The sequence below is a fragment of the Oncorhynchus clarkii genome, chromosome 4 (assembly GCF_045791955.1).
Source record: "Oncorhynchus clarkii lewisi isolate Uvic-CL-2024 chromosome 4, UVic_Ocla_1.0, whole genome shotgun sequence".
Classification (NCBI taxonomy): domain Eukaryota; kingdom Metazoa; phylum Chordata; class Actinopteri; order Salmoniformes; family Salmonidae; genus Oncorhynchus; species Oncorhynchus clarkii.
This window is the reverse complement of record NC_092150.1, coordinates 38,980,287-38,996,769: the sequence shown is the minus strand read 5'-3', so window position 1 is coordinate 38,996,769 and position 16,483 is coordinate 38,980,287. Positions and strand designations below refer to the sequence as shown.

Here is a 16,483-nt window from a genome sequence, read left to right as displayed (position 1 = left end):
TTGGTTTTGTTGGGCAGAGGGGGTCTGGTGGGATGGAGGATGGTGAGGATAGTTGTTGTCATTCTCTTCCTTCGTCATGGGCGGCAGGTAGCCTAGTGGTCAGAGCGTTGGACTAGTAATTGAAAGGTTGCAAGCTTGAATCCCCTAGCTAACAAGGTGAAAATCTGTCGTTCTTCCCCTGAACAAGGCAGTTAACCCACTGTTCCTAGGCTGTCATTGAAAATAAGAATTTGTTCTTAACTGACTTGCCTAGTTAAATAAAGGTAAAACAAATATCAAAAATACTGTAATGTCTCCCTGAGGCATTGTATCCCTATGACGTGCCTTCATATTGTGTCAACCCACATTGTTTCACCTGTTGAAATAGGACCATGTTCAGTATTTACAGTTGAATTCGGAAGTTTACATACACCTTACCAAATACATTTAAACTCTGTTTTTCACAATTACTGACATTTAATCCTAGTAAAAATTCCCTGTCTTAGGTCAGTTAGGATCACCACTTTATTTTAGGAATGTGACATGTTAGAATAATAGTAGAGAGTGATTTATTTCAGCTTTTATTTCTTTCATCACATTCCCAGTGGGTCAGAAGTTTACATACACTCAATTAGTATTTGGTAGCATTGCCTTTAAATTGTTTAACTTGGGTCAAACATTTTAGGTAGCCTTCCACAAGCTTCCCACAATACGTTGGGTGAATTTTGGTGCATTTCTCCTGACAGAGCTAGTGTAACCGAGTCAGGTTTGTAGGCCTCCTTGCTTGCACACACTTTTTGAGTTATGCCCACAAATCTTCTATAGGATTGAGGTCAGGGCTTTGTGATGGCCACTCCAATACCTTGACTTTGTTGTCCTTAAGCCATTTTGCCACAACTTTGGAAGTATGCTTGGGGTCATTGTCCATTTGGAAGACCCATTTGCAACCAAGCTTTAACTTCCTGACTGATGTCTTGAGATGTTGCTTCAATATATCCAAATGATTTTCCTCCCTCATGGTGCCATCTATTTTGTAAAGTGCACCAGTCCGTCCTGCAGCAAAGCACCCCCACAACATGATGCTGCCAACCCCGTGCTTCATGGTTGGGATGGTGTTCTTCGGCTTGCAAGCTTCCCCCTTTTTCCTCCAAACATAACAATGGTCATTATGGCCAAACAGTTCTATTTTTGTTTCATCAGAACAGAGGACATTTCTCCAAAAAGTACACTCCTTGTCCCCATGTGCAGTTGCAAACTGTAGTCTGGATTTTTTCGGTGGATTTGGAGCAGAGGCTTCTTCCTTGCTGAGCAGCCTTTCTGGTTATGCTGATGTAGGACTCGTTTTACTGTGAACATAGATACTTTTGTACCTGTTTCCTCTAGCATTTTCCCAGGGTCTTTTGCTGTTGTTCTGGGATTGATTTGTACTTTTCACACCAAAGTAAGTTAATTACTAGGAGACAGACTGCGTCTCCTTCCTGAGCGGTATGACGGCTGCGTGGTCCCATGGTGTTTATACTTGCGTACTATTGTTTGTACAGATGAACGTGGTACCTTCAGGCATTTGGCAATTGCTCCCAAGGACGAACCAGACTTGTGGAGGTCTACAATTGTTTTTCTGAGGTCTTGGCTGATTTATTTTGATTTTCCCATGATATCAAGCAAAGAGGCACTGAGTTTGAAGGTAGACCTTGAAATACATCCACAGGTACACCTCCAATTGGCTCAAATGATGTCAATTAGCCTATCAGAAGCTTCTAAAGCCATGATATAATTTTCTGGAATTTTCCAAACTGTTTAAAGGCACATTCAACTTAGTGTATGTAAACTTCTGACCCACTGGAATTGTGATACAGTGAATTATAAGTGAAATAATCTGTCTGTAAACAATTGTTGGAAAAATTACTTGTGTCATGCACAAAGTAGATGTCCTAACCAACTTGCCACAACTATAGTTTGTTCGCAAGAAATTTGTGGAGTCGTTGAAAAACAAGTTTTAATGACTCCAACCTAAGTGAATGGAAACTTCTGACTTCAACTGTATCCTTAAGCTATAGAATCCCTCTGGTAAAGACTGAGGTTACCAGAGTTTATTCTACTGATGTTCTCTGAACAATAGTATTGCCTTTTTATAATACTTTTGCCAACTTCATGAACATGTCTTGAATGATTGATCTTTTTAATGTATCATTATTGTCAATTTAGGTCAATGACCTCCATTTAAATATTTTTGATTCTGCCTAAGAACAAATTCTATTGTAACCGTTGGAAATAAATATTGTGGGGATGGAATACCATGTGAGGAATCAAACCCACAACTCTGGTGTTACCAGCATCATCATGCCACAGCTTCTGCCCTGTGTCTGATGTCATTTCTTGTCAACCATGTTATCTTCCCATTTCTGCCTAAGGTGTTTTGTCTGTGGAGCCTATGCAAGAATCCCCCCATGGAGCTGTTCTAGAACTCCCCTGGCAGACAGAGCTCTGCTGTGCATCACCCCCAGCCCAGCGTCATCATTGGGGAGAGGGAGTTGACGAGGGGTCTGCGGGGTCCAGGAGGGCACCATCTGATCCGGGACACCCACACACACCCCAGTGCCTCTTTAGGAACTCCACAAGCACACTAATACCTCCCCAGGAGACAAATCCCAGTGGAGGTCAGAGTCATGCCCTGTTTTAATGACATTACAGTTTTCTGGGTGATAGTTCTCTCTGCTAGTCTTGGGCCCGTATTCACAAAGGATCTTAGAGTAGCAGTGCTGAGCCAGGATCAGTTCTGCCTTTTAAATCATAATGAATAGGAGTGGGGACCTGCTCCTTAATCAGCACTCCTCCTCAGAGATGCTTTGTATATACTACCGTTAAAAAGTTTGTGGTCACTTAGAAATGTCCTTGTTTTTGAAAGAAAAGCACATTTTTTGTCCATTAAAATAACATCAAATTGATCAGAAATACAGTGTAGACATTAATGTTGTAAATGACTATTGTAGCTGGAAATGGCTGATTTTTTATGGAATTTCTACGTAGGCGTACAGAGACCAATTATCAGCAACCATCACTCCTGTGTTCCAATGGCACGTTGTGTTAGCTAATCCAAGTTTATCAGGCTAATTGATCATGAGAAAACCCTTTGGAATTATGTTAGCACAGCTGAAAACTGTTGTCCTGATTAAAGAAGCAATTAAACTGGCATTCTTTAGACTAGTTGAGTATCTGGAGCATCAGCATTCGTGTGTTCGATTACAGGCTGAAAATGGCCAGAAACAAATACATTTCTTCTGAAACTCATCAGTTTATTCTTGTTCTGAGAAATTATGGCTATTTCATGCGAGAAATTGCCAAGAAACTGAAGATCTCGTACAGCGCTGTGTACTACTCCATTCACAGAACAGTGGAAACTGTCTCTAACCAGAATAGAAGGAGGAGTGGGAGGCCCCGGTGCACAACTGGGCAAGAGGACAAGTACATTAGAGTGTCTAGTTTGAGAAACAGACGCCTCACAAGTCCTCAACTGGCAGCTTAATTAAATAGTACCTGCAAAATACCAGTCTCAACCTCTACAGAAAAGAGGCGACTCCGGGGTGCGGGCCTTCGAGGCACAGTTCCTCCGTCCAGTGTCTGTGTTCTGTGTTCTTAATCTTTTATTTTTATTGGCCAGTCTGAGATATGGCTTTTTCTTTGCAACTCTGCTCAGTTGTGCACCGGGACCTCCCACTCCTCTTTCTATTCTGGTTAGAGACAGTTTGCGCTGTTCTGTGAAGGGAGTAGTACACAGCGCTGTACGAGATCTTCAGTTTCTTGGCAGTTTCTCACATGGAATAGCCTTCATCACCCACAAATGCTGATGCTCTAGATACTCAACTAGTCTAAAGAAGGCCAGTTTTATTGCTTCTTTAATGAGAACAACAGCTTCAGCTGTGCTAACATAAGAGAACAATGGTTTTCTCATGATCAATTTGCCTTTTAAAATGATTAACTTGGATTAGCTGACACAACGTGCCATTGGAACACAGGAGTGATGGTTGCTGATAATGGGCCTCTGTACGCCTACGTAGATATTCCATAAAATAATCTGCCGTTTCCAGCTACAATAGTCATTAGCAACTTTAACAATGTCTACACTGTATTTCTGATCAATTTAATGTTAAAATTTGCTTTTCTTTCAAAAACAAGGACATTTCTAAGTGACCCCAAACTTTTGAACGGTAGTTTATACCGGAGGTACACAATACCTGCGTTAGACAGAGTTATTTTGATAAGAGGGGGTGAATGAATGGATAACATCTTCCAATTCACTGTGTGTTTAATTCATCAAAGTGGATCCTGAGATAACGTTGTCCAGATTCAAGGACTATTTTTCAGAATATATTCCATGGCGGTTTTGCTATGACTGTCCTAATTAGGTGTGGGTTTATTATTTATTTAACTAGGTGTGTGTGTGTGTGTGTGTGTGTGTGTGTGTGTGTGTGTGTGTGTGTGTGTGTGTGTGTGTGTGTGTGTGTGTGTGTGTGTGTGTGTGTGTGTGTGTGTGTGTGTGTGTGTGTGTGTGGTTGGTGAGTTCATACACTATATATACAAAAGTATGTGGACACCCCTTCAAATTAGTTTATTTGGCTGTTTCAGCCGAACCTATTGCTGACAGGTGTATAAAGTTGACCACACAGCCATGCAATCTCCGTAGAATGGCCTTACTGAAGAGCTCAGTGATTTTCAACATAGCATCGTCATAGGATGCCACCTTTCCAACAAGTCAGTTCATCAAATTTCTGCCCTGCTAGAGCTGCCCCGGTCAACTGTAAGTGCTGTTATTGTGAAGTGGAAATGTCTAGGAGCAACAACGTCTCAGCCGCGAAGTGGTAGGCTGCACAAGCTCACAGAATGGGACCGCCAAGTGCTGAAGCGTGGGTAAAACTCGCCTGTCCTCAGTTGCAACACTCACTACCGAGTTCCAAACTGCCTCTGGAAGCACAATAACTGTTCGTAGGGAGCTTCATGAAATGGGTTTCCATGGCCGAGCAGCAGCACACAAGCTTAAGATCACCATGCGCAGTGCCAAGCGTCTGCTGGAGTGGCGTAAAGCTTGCCCTGCCTTTGGACTCTGGTGCTGTGGAAACGCGTTTTCTGGAGTGATGAATCACGCTTCAACATCTGACAGTTCGACTGGTGAATCTGGGTAACGTGGATGCCAGGCGAACGCTACCTGCCCGAATGCTAAGTGTCAATTGTAAAGTTTGGTGGAGGAGGAACAATGGTCTGGCGCTGTTTTTCATGGTTCGGCCTAGGCCCGTTAGCTTCAGAATACAGTGACATTCTAGACGATTCTGTGCTTCCAACTTTGTGGCAACAGTTTGGGGAAAGCCATTTCCTGTTTCAGCATGACAATGCTTCTGTACACAAAGCGAGGTCCATACAGAAATGGTTTGTTGAGATCTGTGTGGAAGGACTTGACTGGCCTGCACAGAGCCCTGACCTCAACCCCATCGAACACCTTTGGGATAAATTGGAACGACAACTGCGAGCCAGGCCTAATCGCCTAACGTCAGTGCTCGACCTCGCAAGTCACCGCAGCAATGTTCCAATATCTTGTGGAAAGCCTTCCCAGAATAGTGTAGGTTGTTATAGCAGATAAGAGGGGACCAACTCCATATTAATGCCCATGATTTTGGAATGACACGTTTGACGAGCACGTGTGCACATACTTTTGGTCATGGAGAGAATATTGGGTTTTACAGCAACCAGAGAGACAGTCAGACAGACAGTCTTGATGCAAACATGCTAATTAAATCTCTCTCCAGCCACCTGTTGGGACATCCTGTGTCGTGTCGATGAGACCTGGGAAAATGTCATATGTGATCTAAAACACCGCGCCACTTCTTCAGACACCTCCACTCCTGGGTTGGTGACCATTTGCTTGCAGCGCTTGGTGTGAGTATCAAGTTCAATTTAAAGTCCAGTGTTACTAGATTTCTATTAAATATGACCTATAATTAATGACATTATGAGTGAAATAGGATGACATCATCCTCTATGAGGAAAGAGCAAGCATTTTTGAAACGGTCCATTTGAGATACAAGATGGAGGTGGGGTTTTTTAACTGTTTTTTTATTCAATGTATGCTCTGGCCACAAATACAAGTATAAGATGAGTCAACAATATTGCTTGGGTATGAGTTAACAGAATATTAACATTTAAAAGTGATATTTTCACTGATCAGTTATTATAACTTGCTGCTCCTCTCTAGTCTCTCTCCTCTTCCATTACTTTTTGTTATTCCTGTCTAGTGTTGGCCTTGGCCCAAAACCTACCTGAGGCGTTAAGAACACGTGTGTGTGTGTGTGTGTGTGTGTGTGTGTGCGCACGTGCGTGCGTGCTATGAGCCTATTCATCTCCCACAGCAGGGTCAGGCATGTGTGTGTAGGTGAATCTACTGCGGTGCAGGTAGCAGATCAATTATCGGCTGGTTGATAATACACCAGCACCAGGAAAACTGGGATTGCTGGCACCGTGCTAAATAGACAACAAGAACACACTACTGTTGTCACTCAATAAGCCAATGATACAGTCATTCAAACAGGATCATCTTCTTCCATACTCAAACAGTTTATGAATTGTGTTTGAACTATTCAAACATTAAAACATCAATGTCAACTTGTCAATCAATCAGATGTATCAGCAGTTGTCACAATGACTGTGTTAACACAGGTAGCCCAATTGTGATATTTTGCCAATAATTGGTCTTTTGGCTAATCAGATCAAATATTTTGCTTATAATTGAGATCAGAATCGGGCTGCCTGTGTAAATGCAACCAAAGTGCTATTACATACTCATTGCTTTCATGTGGATTGCACCTAGCCTGGTCTCAGATGTTTGTGCAATCATTTCAAACATGGCATGACAAGGAATTTCACATGATAGCACAAACAGATCTGGGACCAGGCTAGGTCGCACCCTGACCTGTGCTTTGTCTATGATTTCCACATTACACTAGCCTATTATCTTTATGTATGAATGTATATTTATTTAGGCTGGCATTTGTGATGAGAACATGTGTGTCCCAAATGGCACCCTATTCCCTATGTAGTGCACTACTACAGCTGAAGTCAGAAGTTTACATACACTTAGGTTGGAGTTTAGTTTTTCAACCACTCCACAAATTTCTTGTTAACGAGTTTTGGCAAGTCGGTTAGGACATCTACTTTGTGCATGACACAAGTCATTTTTCCAACAATTGCTTTACAGACAGATTATTTCACTTATAATTCACTGTATCACAATTCCAGTGGGTCAGAAGCTTACATACACTAAGTTGACTGTGCCGTTAAACAGCTTGGAAAATTCCTTGGGAGCAATTTCCAAACGCTTGAAGGTACCACATTTATCTGTACAAACAATGGTATGCAAGTATAAACACCATGGGACTATGCAGCCGTCTTACCGCTCAGGAAGGAGACGCGTTCTGTCTCCTAGAGATGAACGTACTTTGGTGCGAAAAGTGCAAATCAATCCCAGAACAACAGCAAAGGACCTTGAAAAGATGCTGGAGGAAATGGGTACAAAAGTATCTATATCCGCAGTCCTATATCGACATAACCGGAAAGGCCGCTCATCAAGGAGAAGCAACTGCTCCAAATCTGTCATAAAAAAGCCAGACTATGGTTTGCAACTGCACATGGGGACAAAGATCGTACTTTTTGGAGAAATGTCCTCTGGTCTGATGAAACAAAAATATAACTTTTTGGCCATAATGACCATCGATATGTTTGGAGGAAAAAGGGGGTGTAACGCTCCGGGTGTCGTGGGTGTGGAGTCAGTACCCCCCCCCCCCCCCTCCCGACGCGCGGCTCCAGCAGCGCTCCGACACCGGCCTCGAGGTTGACCCGGAGGACGAGGTGCAGGGTGATCCGGGTGGAGGCGATGGAAGTCCCTCAACATTGATGGATCCAAGATGTCCCCCACCGGTACCCAGCACCTCCCCTCCGGACCGTACCCCTCCCAGTCCACGAGGTACTGCAGGCCCCTCACCCGGCTTCTTGAATCCAGAATGGCCCGTATCGTATATGCCGGGGACCCCTCGATGTTCAGAGGGAGGGGAGGGACCTCCGGCACCTCACTGTCCTGCAGGGGACCAGCTACCACCGGCCTGAGGAGAGAGACATGAAACGAGGGGTTAATACGATAATAGGAAGGGAGTTGTAATCGATAACACACCTCGTTTATTCTCCTCAGGACTTTAAAGGGCCCTACACACTGCGGACCCAGCTTCCGGCAGAGCAAGCGGAGGGGCAGGTTTTGGGTCGAGAGCCAGACCCTGTCCCCCGGTACAAACATGGGGGCCTCACTGCGGTGGCGGTCAGCACTCCTCTTCTGCCGTCCACTCGCTTGTTGGAGAAGTCTCCTTGGAGAGCTGTACCCATTCCTCCACCGCAGGAGCCTCGGTCTGGCTCGGATGCCATGGTGCCAGGACCGGCTGGTACCCCAACACACACTGAAAAGGGGACACATTAGTAGAGGAGTGGCGTTGTGAGTTCTGGGCCATTTCAGCCCAGGGAATGTAGCTCGCCCACTCCCCTGGCCGATCTTGGCAATACGACCGCAGAAACCTACCCACCTCCTGGTTCACTCTCTCCACCTGCCCATTACTCTCTGGGTGATAACCGGAGGTCAGGCTGACCGAGACCCCCAAACGCTCCATGAACACCCTCCATACTCGGGACGTGAATTGGGGGCCCTGATCAGAAACGATGTCCTCCGGTACCCCGTAGTGCCGAAAGACGTGGGTGAATAATGCCTCCGTAGTCTGTTGGGCTGTAGGGAGACCGGGAAACGGGAGGAGACGGCAGGACTTAGAGAACCGATCCACAATCACCAGAACCGTGGTGTTCCCCTGAGACGGGGGAAGATCGGTCAGGAAATCTACGGATAGATGCGACCATGGCCGTTGTGGAACGGGGAGGGGTTGTAACCTCCCTCTAGGAAGGTGCCTAGGAGCCGTACTCTGGGCGCACACCGAACAGGAGGAGACATAAACCTTAATGTCCCTAGCCAAGGTGGGCCACCAATACCTCCCCCGAAGGCTCCCCACTGTCCTTGCCACCCCAGGGTGACCCGAGGAGGGTAGGACGTGAGCCCACCAAATCAGTTGGTCCCGAACACCAAGCGGCACGCACCTTCGCCCCGCCGGACACTGAGGAGGCGCGGGTTCCGCCCGTAACGCCCGCTCGATGTCCGAGTCCACCTCCCATACCACTGGTGCTATCAGCCTCGAGGCGGGAAGGATGGGAATAGGTTCGATGCACCTATCCTCCGTGTCGTAAAGGCGGGACAGTGCGTCAGAGAGCCCGGTCTATAAGACAATGTAAACCGGAACTGGGTGAAGAACATAGCCCACCTTGCCTGTTGTGGGTTCAGTCTCCTAGCTGCCCGAATATACTCCAGATTCTGGTGGTCGGTCCAGATGAGAAAGGGGTGCTTAGCCCCCTCCGTGAACAGCGCCTTCAACTTGTTGAAAGCTCCGTCCGCCTCTGCTGACCACTGCAACCGCACCGGGCCCCCCTTCAGTAGTGAGGTAATGGGAGCCGCTACCTGGCCAAAATCCCGGATAAACCTCCGGTAGTAGTTGGCAAAACCCAAAACCCGCTGCACCTCTTTTACCATGGTCGGAGTCGGCCAATTACGCACGGCCCTAATGCGGTCACACTCCATCACCACCCCCGAGTTGGAAATGCGATAACCCAGGAAGGAGACGGCTCGTTTAGAGAACACGCATTTCTCAGCCTTGACGTATAGGTCACGCTCCAGCAGTCTACCAAGCACCTTGCGTACCAGAGACACATGCGCGGTGTGAGTGGCTGAGTAGATCAGAATGTCATCGATATAAACAACCACTCCCTGCCCGCACAGGTCCCTGAGTATCTCGTCTACAAAGGATTGAAAAACAGCTGGAGCATTCTTTAACCCATACGGCATGACGAGGTACTCATAGTGGCCCGATGTGGTACTAAATGCGGTTTTCCACTCGTCTCCCTTCCGAATACGCACCAGATTATACGCGCTCCTGAGATCCAGTTTTGTGAAGAACTGCACTCCGTGAAATGATTCCACCGCCGTAGCGATGAGAGGGAGTGGGTCTGACGGTGGCCAGGTATAGCTCCAGTTGGAGTAAAAACCCCTGGCACCCCGCCGCCGCTCCATCATAAGCCCTCGGGAGCGTCAGATGGAGAGTGCTGGAGTCGGGAGATGGGGAGTCCGGAGCCGGGGGTGCCGAAGGTGGAGAGAGGAGACCACTCCTCTCCCATCGGTCCCTTCTCTCCATAATTTGATCCATAGCCGATCCGATCCGATGGAGGACAGTGGTATGGTGGAGAACCCGTTCCTCCATCGATGGGAGAGGGTTGGCTGCTGCTCCTGCTAACTCCATTTTCAGGTGCAGGATTCTGTAACGCTCCGGGTGTCTTGGGTGTGGAGTCAGACGCAGGAAACAGAGAGTTCAATACTGTGCTATTTAATGCACTCACGAAACACTGGGTGCTCAAAAACAAATGCCCCAAACACGGGGGACGAAAACAGTACAGCAGAATACACGACCAGGAGCAAACACGTTTGTCTACTTCATACACGAAGGTTACAATAATTAATCCCGCACAAATAAACAGGCGGGCCGGCTGTCTAATAAAGCCCAACTATTCACTAACTAACAGGTGCTAACAATAAACATACAAGGAGGGGGAGGAAAGGAAATCAGTGGCAGCTAATAGGCCGGCGACGTCGAGCGGCGAGCGCCACCCGAACAGGAAGGGGAGCCACCCTCGGTCGGACTCGTGACAGGGGGAGGCTTGCAATGCGAGGAACACCATCCCAACCCTGAAGCACGGGGGTGGCAGCATCATGTTGTGGGGGTGCTTTGCTGTAGGAGGGACTGAGGCACTTCAAAAAATAGATGGCATGATGAGGAAAGAAAATAATGTGGATATATTGAAGCAACATCTCAAGACATAAGTCAGGAAGTTAAAGCTCGGTCTCAAATGGGTCTTCCAAATGGACAATGACCCCAAGCATACTTCCAAAGTTGTGGCAAAATTGCTTAAAGACAACAAAGTCAAGGTACTGGAGTGGCCATCACAAAGCCCTGACCTCAATCCTATAGAAAATTTGTGGGCAGAACTGTAAAAGTGTGTGCAAGCAAGGAGGCCTACAAACCTGACTCGGTTACACCAGCTCTGTCAGGAGGAGTGGGCAACAATTCCCCCAACGTATTGTGGGAAGCTTGCGGAAGGCTACCGGAAAAGTTTCACCCAAGTTTAACAATTTTAAAGGCAATGCTACCAAATACTAATTGAGTGTATGTAAATTTCGGACCCACTGGGAATGTGATGAAAGAAATAAAAGCTGAAATAAATCATTCTGTCTACTATTATTGTGACATTCACATTCTTAAAATAAAGTGGTGATCCTAACTGAGCTAAAAGAGGGAAGTTTACTAGGATTAAATGTCAGGAATTGTGAAAAACAGAGTTTAAATGTATTTGGCTAAGGTGTATGTAAACCTCCGACTTCAACTGTAGAGAATACCATGCCATTTGGGACACAGACCTTGTACCTGAACTGGTTAAGTAAATAAATGTTCCCTGTCTATTTCAGATCACAGCCTGACAGAGAGGTAAACACCACGCATGGGCCTGACAGCATGGACTGTGTGGGAAAGGATTCCATCACCTGTTCTATCGTCATCCTCGCGGTCAGCAGTATCGTCGTTGTAACAGCCAACGTGTCAAACACCACAGCAGGTCCCCTGATAGTTATCATCGTCCCTCCGCGTCTCGGTAAGGAGTGATAAATACATCTGATCCCTCCTTCACCCTCTTGTCTGCAGATGATAGAGGATGTTAATTGCTTTAATGGCCAAATTCAGAGCCTAAAGGATATTGCTTAAACCTTTTTTTCATTAGTCCACTGTTGATACAATCCCAAAATGTTTTGCATGTCAGCAATCAAGTTATCAAGATATAGAACTTACAAAAAGCAAATTGTCATGCATCATCATGATGTGGCAAGTGACAATTTGCTTTTGTTTTTGATCGTTTTTTGAATTGATTATTCTTTTAACCTTTTCATATATGAGTTCCAAATGTGTCTAACGGTCGCCCCAGCGTGAGTTTTTTTTTATGATCGTGATGTCAGAATGCACTCACTGTTCCAAAATGTGATTGTTACGCAACAGGACAGAACCTGCGCTGTGCTCAAACTAAGACACACGCTGCCTGCCAATTATCTATAGACTATATTTCAACTTGTCAATTTGAAATGATTTTCTTAGAGGATTTAATTGAGTTGTGTTCCACCTTCTCATAATTTCACATAGAAGTAGCCCATTTCACTGTTGCAGATAATTTATGTGTGAGGCTTTACCGACAACTTCTCTCTTCGATGAGAGCCCAACAAACCTCCCCAGTGTTTCCCCAGATCATGTATGCAGACATTTGCGCAGTCTAGCACAAACTTTTTCCCCCTGGCACATCTCCTGGCTGATGTTCGCATTGCCTTCATTGTTGTTTACAAGTAATAACTTAGGACATGTGTGCGTTCCAGTCCAAGTAAGTTCCTTATTTTCTGTATATCGTGCTTTCATTTCTACTTTAGCATACTGTATGTATGAATAGAGCATAATGTATTTACTGTTTTATTCACATTTATTTCGATATTTTTTTATTGTAATGGACACGTATGATGTGTGTAAAATACTTTTATGAAGGTTGTGCTGATTATGATGAGCTAATGCTAAGCTATTTGCCAGCTGGGTGTGTTGACATTATACAATGCATTCTGGGTGTCACGTAAATGTCTGTCAGACCAAAGATATTATAACAAATGAGGTGAGGGATGGTAAACTTCCGGAAGTGAATTTAGAGAAGTGAATGATGGTAGACGACACACCCCCTTCAACATGCATACTGAAAAAAGGCCAAACTCATCTTGTCTCCTCTTGTTTTTGGTTGACCCTGAAAAAACAAACATGGCGGCGCATACAAACTACCCATCGTCGGAATAATTAACATTTTTAGAAAGTGTTTGACTCAATTATTTCGATCAGTGTTGAGCTCACCTGTGATGTGATGAATTATAAATAGTAATTTCTATTAGCTAATTCATATTATGGTTTCTGTCAACTGAAAGTTAGCTAAATATTACTGCTTGTGTTAGGTCAATATTTTTGCCATCGGTACTATTGGCCAACGTGCAAACACTGGATAATAAAGTGGACAAACTAAAAACACTTATATCCTACTAACGGGACATTAAAAAATGTATTATCTTATGTTTCAACGAGTTGTGGCTGAACGACGACATGAATAACATACAGCTGGCAGGTTATACACTGTATCGGCAGGATAGAACAGCAGCCTCTGGTAAGACAATGGGTGGCGGTCTATGTATATTTGTAAACAACCACTGGTGCACGATATCTAAGGAAGTCTCAAGGTTTTGCTCACCTGAGGTAGAGAATCTCATGATAAGTTTTAGCGCACACTATCTACCCGAGAGAGTTTTTATCTACATTCCTTGTAGCTGTCTATTTACCACAACAAACCAATGCTGGCATCCAGAGATGGCGCTCCTAGTGGCCGGGGACTTTAATGCAGGGAAGCCTAAATCCGTTTTACCTCATTTCTACCAGTATGTTAAATGTGCAACCAGAGGGAAAAAACTCTAGACCACTTTTATTCCACACACAGAGACTCATGCAAAGTTCTCCCTCGCCCTCCATTTGGCAAATTTGACCATAATCCTGATTCCTGCTTACAAGCAAAAATTAAAGCAGGAAGCACTAGTGACTTGGTCAATAAAAAAGTGGTCAGATGAAGATGATGCTAAGCTACAGGACTGTTTTGCTAGCACAGACTGGAATATGTTTCGGGATTCTTCCGATAGCATTGAGGAGTACACCACATCAGTCACTGGCTTCATCAATAAGTGCATCGATGTTGTCGTTCCCACAGTGACTGTACTTACATACCTCAACCAGAAGCCATGGATTATAGGCAACATCTGCACTGAGCTAAAGGGTAGAGCTGCCACTTTCAAGGAGCGGGACTCTAACCCGGAAGCTTAAAAGAAATCCCGCTATGCCCTCCGACTAACCATCAAACAGGCAAAGCATCAATACAGGACTTAGATCAAATCGTACTACACCGGCTCCGACGCTCGTCAGATGTGGTAGGGCTTGCAAACTATTACAGACTACAAAGGGATGCACAGCGGAGAGCTGCCCAGTGACACGAGCGTACCAGGCGAGCTAAATTACTTCAATGCTCGCTTCGAGGCAAATAACACTGAAACATGCATGAGAGCATCAGCTGTTCCAGACGATTGTGTGATCATGCTTTCCACAACCGATGTGAGTAAAACCTTTAAACAGGTCAACATTCACAAGGCCACAGGGCCAGACGGATTACCAGGACGTGTACTCCGAGCATGCTCTGACCAACTGGCAGGTGTCTTCACTGATATTTTCAACCTCTCCCTGTCTGAGTCTAATACCAACATGTTTCAAGTAGAGGTCTACCGATAATAATTTCTCAACACAATACTGATTTATTGGAGGACCAAAAAACGCCGATACGATTAATCGGCCAATTTTTATATATATATTTGTAATAATGACAATTGCAACAATACTGAATGAACAATTAAGCCTTTTTTTTATTTAACCTAATACATTAATAAAATCTATTTAGTCTAAAATAAATAATGAAACATGTTCAATTTGGTTTAAATAATGCAAAAACACAGTGTTGGAGAAGAAAGTAAAAGTGGAATATGTGCCATGTAAAAAAGCTAACGTTTAAGTTCCTTGCTCAGAACATGAGAACATATGAAAGCTGGTGGTTCAATATTCCCAGTATTCCCAGTTAAGAAGTTTTAGGTTGAAGTTCTTATAGGAATTATGACGCGTTGACTATTTCTCTCTATACCATTTGTATTTCATATACCTTTGACTATTGGATGTTCTGATAGGCACTTTAGTATTGCCAGCCTAATCGCGGGAGTTCATAAACAGCGCTGTGCTTCAAGCGTTGCTAAGAGCTGCTCGCAAACGCAGTAAAGTGCTGTTTGAATGAATGCTTACGAGCCTGCTGCTGCCTACCACCGCTCACTCAGACTGCTTTATCAACAACAAAACAACAGCAGAAAAACTTTAGCAGGAAGGAAAGGAGTGAGACAGAATGAGAGATGTAGAGGAAGATAGGGTGTATATAGACTTAATTATAATAAAGACACAGAAGTACGAGCCTTTGGTCATTAATATGGTCAAATCCGGAAACTGTTATTTATAAAACAAACTGTTTATTCTTTCAGTGAAATACGGAACCTTTCGGTATTGTGTTGAACGGGTGGCAACCCTAAGTCTAAATATTGCTGTTACATTGCACAACCTTCAGTGGTATGTCATAATTATGTAAAATCTGGCAAATTAATTACGGTCTTTGTTAGGAAGAAACACAGTTTGCAACGAGCCAGGCGGCCCAAACTGTTGCATATACCCTGACTCTGCTTGCACTGAACGCAAGAGAAGTGACAACATTTCCCTAGTTAATATTGCCTGCTAACATGCATTTATTTTAACTAAATATGCAAGTTAAAAAATATACTTCTGTGTATTGATTTTAAGAAAGGCATTGATGTTTATGGTTAGGTACATTTGTGCAATGAATGTGCTTTTTTCGCGAATGTGCTATTGTTAAATCATCACCTGTTTGGCGAAGTTGAATTAGGCTGTGATTCGATGATGCTGCGGTTATTGTGTTCTACCCAGTCCTACCGCAGAACACACAGACAGTGAGACAGACCTGCCCATGCCCGCGACTTGAGATAGAAGCTGTTTTTCAGTCTCTCGGTCCCAGCTTTGATGCACCTGTACTGACCTCGCCTTCTGGATGAAAGCGGGGTGAACAGGCAGTGGTTCGGGTGGTTGTTGTCCTTGATCTTTTTGGCCTTCCTGTGACATCGGGTGGTGTAGGTGTCCTGGAGGGCAGGTAGTTTTCCCCTGGTGATGCGTTGTGCAGACCTCACTACCCTCTGCAGAGCCTTACGGTTGTGGGCTGAGTAGTTGCCGTACCAGGCGGTGATACAGGCTGACAGGATGCTCTCGATTGTGCATCTGCAAAAGTTTTTTGGTGACAAGCCAAATTTCTTTAGCCTCCTGAGGTTGAAGAGGCGCTGTTGTGCCTTTTTCACCACGCTGTATGTGTGGGTGGACCATTTCAGTTTGTCCGTGATGTGTCCCCCGAGGAACTTTTTCCACTACTGTCCCGTCGATGTGGATAGGGGGCTGCTCCCTCTGCTGTTTCCTGTAGTCCACGATCATCTCCTTTGTTTTGTTGACGTTGAGTGTGAGGTTATTATCCTGACGCCACACTCCGAGAGCCCTCACCTCCTTCCCGTCTCGTCGTTGTTGGTAATCAAGCCTACCACTGTAGTGTTGTCTTCAAACTTGATGATTGACTT

General features: G+C 44.8%; 1 protein-coding gene across 5 annotated transcripts in view; it reads left to right on the top strand.

The window, feature by feature from the left end:
* LOC139406796 (leptin receptor-like) overlaps positions 1-16,483 on the top strand; it is a 69,613-nt gene that overhangs the window by 16,284 nt on the left and 36,846 nt on the right. For all 5 annotated transcript variants that reach the window (XM_071149836.1, XM_071149835.1, XM_071149837.1 and 2 more), the window contains 3 exons: positions 2,391-2,636; positions 5,775-5,904; positions 11,618-11,799. In XM_071149836.1, coding sequence (XP_071005937.1) covers positions 2,391-2,636; positions 5,775-5,904; positions 11,618-11,799 — 558 coding nt within the window. The remainder of the gene's footprint in view (positions 1-2,390; positions 2,637-5,774; positions 5,905-11,617; positions 11,800-16,483) is intronic.